The 9,365-nt window shown below is 46.1% G+C and overlaps 1 protein-coding gene across 4 annotated transcripts in view; it reads left to right on the top strand.

Moving 5' to 3' along the window:
- Positions 1-325: 325 nt before the first annotated feature.
- The window catches only part of SMARCAL1 (SWI/SNF related, matrix associated, actin dependent regulator of chromatin, subfamily a like 1), a 56,426-nt gene continuing 47,386 nt past the window's right edge, over positions 326-9,365 (top strand). The window contains exons 1-5 of one of the 4 annotated variants that reach the window (XM_023541672.2): positions 326-508; positions 1,433-1,659; positions 2,009-2,892; positions 3,827-3,877; positions 6,044-6,277. In XM_023541672.2, the coding sequence (XP_023397440.1) occupies positions 2,067-2,892; positions 3,827-3,877; positions 6,044-6,277 (1,111 nt within the window). In that variant the 5' untranslated portion in view covers positions 326-508; positions 1,433-1,659; positions 2,009-2,066. The remainder of the gene's footprint in view (positions 509-1,432; positions 1,660-2,008; positions 2,893-3,826; positions 3,878-6,043; positions 6,278-9,365) is intronic. The other 3 variants (XM_010602086.3, XM_003406072.4, XM_064286699.1) reach the window with 3 other exon arrangements.

The following is a 9,365-nucleotide window of genomic DNA, read 5'->3' as shown; positions in this document are numbered from 1 at the left end:
TGTGCTTCTTTTTCACTTACTTTTTATTAAGAGCTTCCAAATCAGTCTGGCTGTCTAGAGTTCCTTCTGGTGATAGCTCTGACAGAGAAACCTCAGACCCAATTTTTAAGGATCAGGCGCTAGGCAAACCCTGGGGGAGATCAAAAACTACAACTCCCACAGTGTACCACTCCCGGCCCGCCCCCGACGTAGCGGTGCTCCTAGTTCCCACCAGGCTCCTGGCCTAAACCACAAATCCCAGAAGGCATTGCGGAACGGCTCTTCCCCCAGTTCCTCACTCCCCATTTTCCGAAGCGTATCAGCGGTCGCGTTGCCTCCTGGGAAGTGTAGTTTGGCGGTGACCTAGCCGCCAGACCTGGGCACTGCCGTTAAGGCGGGCGAAGTAGCAGCGCTCAAATGGCTGCGTCCAACCGCCCGCCGGAAGAGTGATCTGGCTTGGGAGGGCCCTGGAGACGCGCTTGGGCTCAGGGTTGGACATGAATGCGGATGGCGCTCTAGGCCTCACCGGGTGAGAAGGCAGACCTGGAGGAAGGTGGCGGAGGCGGACGAGACCAAATGCCAGGCTGGAGGAGGGAGCGGGCCAAGGGGAAGGGCGAATCCAAGTGGAGATTATAGGGGTGGGAGTGCCCTTACTGTGGGGCCGCGGTGAAGCGCACCCTTGAAATGGGGTGGAACAGAGGTCCCAGCAAAGGGAGGCAGAGAGGCGTCTTTTATAGCTTGGGACTGATCACTGGGACTACCTTCCCTTGGTTAGTGAAGGCTGATAGCTCCCAGGCCTTTGACCAAGACTACCCTGGTTGGAAAGTTAGGCAGGAGTGTGCTACCTAGGAGATGGGGGAATTCGGCTCTGCCCTAGGAACAAAGGCTTTCTGTAACCCCTGCTAACTGCTTTTGGTTGGAGAAGGTGGGAAGTCTCTGGGAATAGATGATGTTTTGGGGTCCTGGCCAAAGGGAGCTCCAAAAGGGAAAGAACCCTTTGAACCGCCTTCTTCTCTCAGAGGCTTAAACAGTGCTATTGAATACGCCCTTCCTACGCCATCGTTACATGGCATTACAGTGGGTGGAGGCAATTTAGTTTGAACCAAGCCAGAGAAAATTAATGTCCAGCTCCCTGGTTCTAGAATATTGTAGAAGTGCTTTAGTTCATGGGAAAGGTTCTGGGGTCAGTTAATTGAAAAGAAAAAATGAGGGTACAATGTATAGGGTAATCTTATTTTGTAATAAATATATTTCCTAAACATATTTATGTATATGTGTAGCATATATCTATGGATATAGATAGAAAAAAAAAATCAGAACTATACCGTACCCTGTAAATGGTGGTTACTGATGGGCGGGGGTATTACAGACTAGTTTTACTTTCTACAGCTTTATGGAGTGTCTGAATTTTGTATCATGAGCATATATTACTTTTTCTTCTTATTTTTCCCAGAGTTACTGTGTTGCTTCCCGTGGTGCAGGGTGTTGGTGGTGCATTTTAGAAGCTGGCACGGAGGCCGCGGGTCTGTGTCTTGCACTGGGCCACGTACAGATTGATTTGCCAGGCATGAAGACAGGCTTGAATGCCGAGGGGTGAATTTGATGTGCATTCCACGTGAGGCTAGTGCTTTTGCCCGCCTTCCTGGCTGGAAACAGGCTATTTTAGCAAGTCAGGCCATGGTATGTGGTTGTTTTCGTCTATTTCAGTCTCATTAGTGGGTGGATTTGGGTTGCACTGCATGACCTTAGTGGGGTCTGGTGATAACTCATGTTCGCTGGGGAATGGGAGGGAGAAAAATATCGCAGCATTGGATTTGATCCGACCTTGTTTTTTGCTTTTTTTTTTAAAGATCATGATTTCGGCCTGTGCTACCTATTCCTGTATATGTGTGTGTGTTTATAAAAGAAACTTTAACATGTCCTTTGGTTACGCTCCTTGTGCATATCCAAAGCTCATTACAGTCAAGGTAGGAGCATGGCAGATAGATACATTCAGTGTTTATTTGAATCTTTATTTTTCCTTCCACAGCTGTTTCTAGATTTCCAATTAAACATCAACATTCCTGCTTAAGCATTTCCCTGTTAAAATGTCCTTGCCCCTTACAGAGGAGCAGAGGAAAAGGATTGAAGAGAATCGACAGAAAGCTCTGGCTCGTAGAGCTGAGAAATTATTAGCAGAACAGCATCAGAGCACAGGCCCAGGCTCCTCCATCACCGCCAACCCTTCCCTGTCCAAGCAGGGACCTTCCCAAAATCCTCTGAGCGATTCTTCTAAGCCAGTTACCCATGATGTTTTTAAGCCATGGAATCCCACTAATTCATCAAATAGTGATAAAAGACTTCACAATTCCCACAAATTTCATCTCAGCAAACCAGAGCCAGCGGAAAGGTTATGGAAGAGTCAAGAAGAGAAGCCCACAGCCTGCCCAAGCCTTAGGCCACCAAGTCAAATGACTGTCACTGGGGTTTCCCCTTCTCTGGCACAAAGTTCTCCAAAGGTCCCCAACCAACAGCACTTGGGTTATGAGTTAGGTCAAGGTTATGCTCAGTCTTCGCACAAGACCAAATCGACACCCTTTGCTAGTACAACTCATAAGCTTTTGGCTAAACCAGCGAGTTCCCAGGAGATGCCAGCTTCTTCTCCTGGACAGTCTCCTGGGGATCCTGAATTACTGGCTGAGAGAGTGAGACCCTCTACCTCAGGGCGGACCATTTCTGATGTCCATTATGGCTCAGGGTGTATGACCCCCGGGAAAGAAGGAAGACTCCAACAGAATCTGGAGCTTTCGCTCCAAGAAGACATAAGCTCCCAGAAGGGCAGGTGCATACAGAATGGAGATCGTTTCCAGGTGAAGATCGGGTACAATGCAGAGCTGCTTGCTGTGTTTAAGAGTCTGCCCAGCAAAAAATATGGTAATAAGCTGTTTTTCAAGTATTTTTTTCTATTTCTGGAGTCTGTTAATCTAAGTTTCTAATAAATTTTTAAGAGAGTCATTGGCACATTCCATCCAGTTAAAAAATTTTCATTTTTACCTTGTGTTTCCCTTAATGATAAACACTCCCTCCAACAGCTGCCAAGTTTGGGGCTGCCACGTGGTCACATGGAGAATGGATGAATATTTACTGTCAGATGCTTTATATGTCTTGTATCACTTAAGCTTAACAATGACTTTTTGAGATGTTATTTCCATTTTAAAGCTGATGGAACTAGCTCAGCAAGGTTAAGTAATGCCCAGGTTAATTAACTTGGAAGGGTAACGCTGGGATGAGGCTAGCTCTGCGCCACCTCAGAGCTCATACGCCTTCTCATACCACTTTGCCTGACTACACTGGGATTCCGAGAACTTGGGTTGTAGCCCTAACTCTGCCAAAACCACTCAGCCTCTAAGGTGAGGCCATAACTTCCAGGGTCTGAGCTGAATTCTTTTTACTGGAAAAAAAAAAAAAAAGAACTTATCTATGTTTACTATAGGAGGCCTGGTGGCACAGTAGTTAAGCACTTGGCTACTAACCGAAAGGTCAGCAGTTCAAAGTCACCAGCTGCCCTGCAGGAGAAAGATGTGGTAGTCTGCTACCATAAAGAAAGCTTGCAACCTTGGAAACCCTAAGGGATGGCTCTACTCTATCCTATGAGGTCGCTATGAGTTGGAATTGACTTGATCCCTACAGGTTTTACGGGGTTTTTGTTTACTATATATACAGGGATTTTGTAAATCAGCAGGAGCTTGTTGGTCAATTGTTTTGGTGTTTTGGACTTTGCATTCATTCATTCATATATGTGCGTATGTAGAAAACCAGCTTTTGAGTTCTCACTGTGGGCAGACTAAGTACTTGAGTTATATTTCAGATCCTGCCACCAGGATGTGGAACTTCAGCATGACTGACTACAGTGCCCTGAGTAAGTATGCACGTTGTTGTCCCTCGTGGAGGGAGACGCTGGTATTGCGAAGTTTCTCCAGAGGAGCTGACATACCTCTAGCTTGTGGTGCAGGTGTCTTTATTGGCAGTGAGAGCTTTCAGGGCACCATCCTCACGCTCCTCTTCTCATTGAAGGCCATTGGTAATATTAACAAAAGCTGGCACTTAATGGTGCCCGCTGTGTGCCAGGCTGTCCTGAGCCCCTTCATATATACTAACTTTTATTCCTTATAGCAACCATTTTGCAGGTAGGGAAACTGAGGCCCAGAGAGGATGAGTAACCAACACAGGGTCACACAGCCATTAAGTCGTGCAACTGAGATTCAAGTCCAGGCAGTCTGATTGCAGAGTGCATGTCCCCAGCCACTAGACTATACTGGTTCCAGCAGTGACCTACAGCTGTGCCAGCCCCAATATGGGAAGACTAACAGTTGCAAAGAAGGAGAAGTTGGGATGCCTGCTCAGGTCACTTCTTTGCAAATTTGTGGGCCTGACTTAGAATTCTCCGGACTTGCACCCCAGCACAGTTTCTGGGGGATGATAGGCAGCTCCCTGTTGAATTTCCTGTTTCTGTCTTTGGCCTCGACTTGACATGTATGGCGTGAGGTGGTGTCTGTTTCTTTGGCAGGTAGCTGCTGGTGACCTTTTTGGGTCTCATTTGCACTAGTTTTTTATCCATTTGTTAGTGTGGGACAGAGAGCCATGCTCTGGGTTGAGATGTCAGGCTTTGACACGCGGTATTCTCACTGATGCTCATTTTAAACCAGTGATTTCCACTGTCACAGTTTTGTTCTGTCCTCTTTTTACTCCTGTCCTTTGACCATAATACATGGTGACTTGATTGTGACTTGATTTCTGCTTTTGCACATTCATTTCCATTTTCTTTGTGGTTGGTCATTTTCTGTAATGGTTCTACACATTTTTGAAAACAATGTTTATCTGGCACAGAATTTTCTAGATAGCTCTTAAATGAGTTTTATGGATTGGTAATTTGACTCCTCTGTATTCTCACCCAGAAGCCCTGGTGGCGCAGTGGTTAAGCGCTTGGCTGCTAACTGAATGGCTGGCGGTTTGAGCCCACAAGCATCTCCAAGTTAGAAAGATGTGGCAGTCTGCTTCTGTAAAGATGGGAGCCTTGGAAACCCTATATGGCAGTTCTACTCTGTCCTGTAGGGTCACTATGAGTTGGAATCGACTTGATGGCAATGGTTTTTTTTTTTTTTTTTTTGAATGTCCTGACCAATATTTCACTTGACCTTTTGCCTTCTGAGAGGTCCCTCTGAAATCTCTTGCAGGGATTGTGGAATTGCATATTTATCCGTGTGTCTCTAACACTTTCAGATAGGGCCATGGTTGTTGTGTCCCCTTAATAGATCGTACTTTTTATCCATATGATAATGTATAACATTGTCTCTGTTGGTCTTTCAGTCAGTTTGTTTTAGGTGTATCTCTGGATTTTGGTTTTTTAAACCTACCACATACTCAGGACGGAACATACGGAAGGTGCATCAGATATAAATAGGAAAAAATATCCCCCGTAATTAACCACGATTAACTTTTTGGTTTTACTTCTTCTGACCTGTTTTCTGTGCATTAAAGTATTCAGATTCTCAACATGTATGTGATTTGTATTTGCCTTTCTCACTTAGTATTCTAGCATAAGCATTTCTATTTTAATGGTTAACAGTTAATTCTGGATAATGAAAACGTGAGTATTCATTACTGACCTCCAGAAATGGTGATTTCATATTGTTCAGCTTCATACTCTTCTTTATACTTTTATCATTTCTAAAAATGTTATACTAAAAAACTTAGTGGCTGTAGAATATTCCATTGTCTGACTGTGTCATAAATTATGTAGTTTATTTTCTGAATTCTGCATTTTTAATTTGAAAACCTTAGGAGCAGTAGAGTTAAGGTTCAATAAATGCTGAAATTCCCAAAGCCCCAATTAAAGGATACCGGCAGCCTTCCTAGTCTGACGGTGCTTCTCTTTACCTACCTGCGAACACAACTCCTCTTGACCCTGCCCCACATTCTCTCTCCAGCCTGCTTTTTCCCGTCCTCCCTTCCTGTCTTGAGCCTCGCAGGGCCGTGTGAAAGTTGAATGCCTTGTCACTTCTGTCCTTCTCCTCTTCTTCGGCAGTGAAAGCAGCCCAGCGCCTCCCCACGGTCACCCTGCAGCCTTTGGAAGGGGCCAACGGTAGCAAGGAGTCGGCGTCCACCAGCAGCGGGGCACAGGCCAGCCTCCCTCCAGCCCGGTCCCTTGCCTTTGTCAAAGGGCAGTGCATGCTCATCTCCCGGGCCCGCTTCGAGGCAGACATCAGCTATTCCGAAGACCTGGTGGCACTGTTTAAACAGTTGGATTCCAGGAAATACGGCAAGTAATTGGCCTCCAAGGGCACTTTGGGTGTTTTTCATTCTCTTTGAAAATATTCAAAAAAACAAGTTTATTGGTAGAGTCTTCCTGGTCTATTGTGTACTGTAGAAAGATGATGCCTCAATTGCTCCAGGTTGTGAACACTTAGTGGGGGCTGTCTCCTTCTTAAAGGCCTTCCGAAGAGAGCAGTTATCATCCAGTTGAGTCTGACTCACAGTGACCCCGTGTGTATCAGAGTAGTACTGTACCATAGGGTTTTCAGGAACTGATTTTTTGGAAGTAAATCACCAAGACTTTCTTCCTAGGTGCCTCTGGGTGGTCTCAAACTGCCAGCCTTTCAGTTAGCCGCTGAGCCCATTAACTATTTGCACTACCTGTTTTCCTGCTCTGCTAAGATAAAAGTAAACATCAAAAAACAAAAACAGAACCAAACTCATTGCTGTCAAGTCTATTCTGACTCATAGTGACCCTATAGGACAGAGTAGAACTGCCTTATAGGGTTTCCAAGGAGCGGCTGGTGGATTTGAACTGCCAGCCTTTCGGTTAGCAGTCATAGCACTTAACCACTGTTCCACCAGAGTTTCCAAAAATAAACACAGATGGGTTTAAATGGCTGAAGCAGGAGTTCAGGGAAGTCTTCTAAGAAGACACTGATGAGGGGGCTGGGGAAAATTACGGCAGCTGTTTTGTCCTTAAAGTCCTCCCAAAGAGAAGACTCCACAATTTTCCCCAGTCCAACTGGTCAGTGTCATCTTGGTAGAATTTCCTAAACTCTTGCTTAAGCCATTTAAACCCATCTGTCATTAGCCGGGAAACCCTGTTGGCATAGTGTCACTATGAGTCAGAACGGACTCGATGGCGGCAGGGTTTGGTTTTTGGTCCTTTGCCTTGTGGAGAAACAGGTGGTGGCCGTAAAAAGAAATGCCTTCTGTAGACCCCCAACCCCCAGTGCCATCGAGTAGACCAAGACCGTGGTTTTCAAACTTGAGCAGGCAGTGGAACCACCTGGAGGGCTTGTTAAAACACACATCACTGGGCTCAGGCCCCCAGAGTTTCCTATTCAGTAGCTCTGTGGTGGGGCCCAAGAATTTGCATTTCAAACAAGTTCCCAAGTGTGGCTGGTGCTTCTGTTCTGGGTTCCACACTGAAAACGCTCCACTCTGGCTGCTCAGTAGTGTGACTGGGTACTTAAAAAATCCTGAAGTCTGGCTCCCATCCCAGAGATAGTGATTTGATTGGTCAGAGGTGGGGCCTGGGCATTGGTATGTTTAAAATCTTCGGGTGAGTCTAATTAGCCAGAACTGCAAACTGCTGGCCTAAGCTGGGCAGAGTTGCTTTATTTATTAATTTATTTTTGAGGTTCTTCAAGAAGAAGGCAGAAGTCAGCTGTAGCATTCTGGGTCCCAGGGTTTCATTCTTAGCTTGGGCCACATTGTTTTAAAAAAGGATGTGGCTTTTATGGCTTAACATTTTCCCGTGCTTGAAATGGTCGTAGTCTTTTCCTTAGGAAAGTAGGAGACAAGTCCTTACAATACATCACGTTCAGGAGACATCATAGAGAAAGGCTCTGTTGCTTGCTCCGTGGAGCACTTTCTCCAGGCTTGGGGCTCCTTCAGCAGGGGGGTGATGCTGGCTAGTACACAGCACAGCCCTTTAACTGCTTGGAGCAGGCTGTAAGCAGGCCTTGTATGCAATATGCTGGGCATGGCCTGAGTCATGAGATGAGCCACGCTCCTAGGGACCAGGGTCTCTGCCTCCCTTGCCACCTCCCTTGTTCGGCTTCAGCTTGGGGTGACTCGGAGAAGGCAAACAGGTGTAATCCGTATCTGTCACCGGCCTTTGAATAGCTCCCAACATTACCTGCTATCTGGAGAGTAAGTGCGGCTGAAACATAAGCGCCGCCTCCCGTCCACATCCAGATGTCCAGAAACCATCATGGGATTTTTTTTGTTTTGTTTCGCTAAATCCGCCAGGCACTCCTTGGAAACTCTATGGGACAGTTCTACTCTGTCCTATAGGGTCGCTATGAGTCAGGATCGACTCAGTGGCAGTGGGTTTGTTTTTTTTTTTTCTTTTTATAGCTATTATTCTGCTCTGCTGCCGTTGGGGTCAGGCTGTTGTCAGGAAGAGCCACCCTGTGCTTTTCCCGTATTGGAGATGAGCCTGTCTGCTTTTGGTCTCTCCGCTAGGTTATACCTAGGTTACCTCACTTTTTTTTGAAACATACCCACTGTGTCCAGGATACTTTTTTTCCTGTCCAAGGTGACCATACAGAGAAGAGTTTTTCTCTTTTGCTGCTCAGATAGCATTCATTGAATCCAGGCTTTCTTGGTATTTTGAAGAAGGTAGATTGGTGGAGAAACCCTCCTATTTAAATAATTAGCTACTGTTGAGTAGCGACTTGTTCACCCAGCCTCTTCAGTTAATATTGGGTGTAGTTCATGCTACACTAGACTAATCAGCAGACGGCCCGGTAATAATAATTTATAGCTTTTTGTGAGTGTTCGTTGTCTGCCAGCCGCACTTTTATAAGCATTTTACATTTAAATGTCACGTAATGCTCACAATGACCCTGTGAAGCAGGGGCTGTAGTATCCTCATTTTTCAGATGTGGAAGCTGAAGCACAGAGAAGTAACTTGTCCAGGGTCACACAGCTAGTAAGTGGCAGAGCTGGGATTTGGACCCAGGCAGTTTGGCCATGCTGACCACATGCGGCTCTTTTCCCTCTGTATGAAATGGAGCTAAGTACAGTGCTCACTTTGCAGGGTTGTGAGGGGCGGGTGAAATGATACAGGTGGAGCTTTTGGCACCTGGCTTAAAGTGTAAACTGTGATCATTATCCCTGTCTTGGAAATGCAGGGTATTTCTGACCTGCTGGGCCATCCCCAGTCACTTACCCAATAGCATGCTTCATCACGACTCTTACAACAGAGTCTTACAGCCATCTCTCTTCTTGTCTTTCTTCCCTGTCTGCTGCAGAAGCCTCAAGGGCAAATACTCTCTGCATGTCCGTATCCCTGGGGCCAAGCACGGGGCTGTACAGCCTGAGCGTACTGGAAGTTAATGAAATCTGGGAATAAATGAGTC

This window comes from Loxodonta africana, chromosome 6 (assembly GCF_030014295.1).
Source record: "Loxodonta africana isolate mLoxAfr1 chromosome 6, mLoxAfr1.hap2, whole genome shotgun sequence".
Lineage (NCBI taxonomy): Eukaryota > Metazoa > Chordata > Mammalia > Proboscidea > Elephantidae > Loxodonta > Loxodonta africana.
The sequence above is the reverse complement of the archived record's forward strand: the minus strand, read 5'-3'. Positions and strand labels throughout refer to the sequence as shown.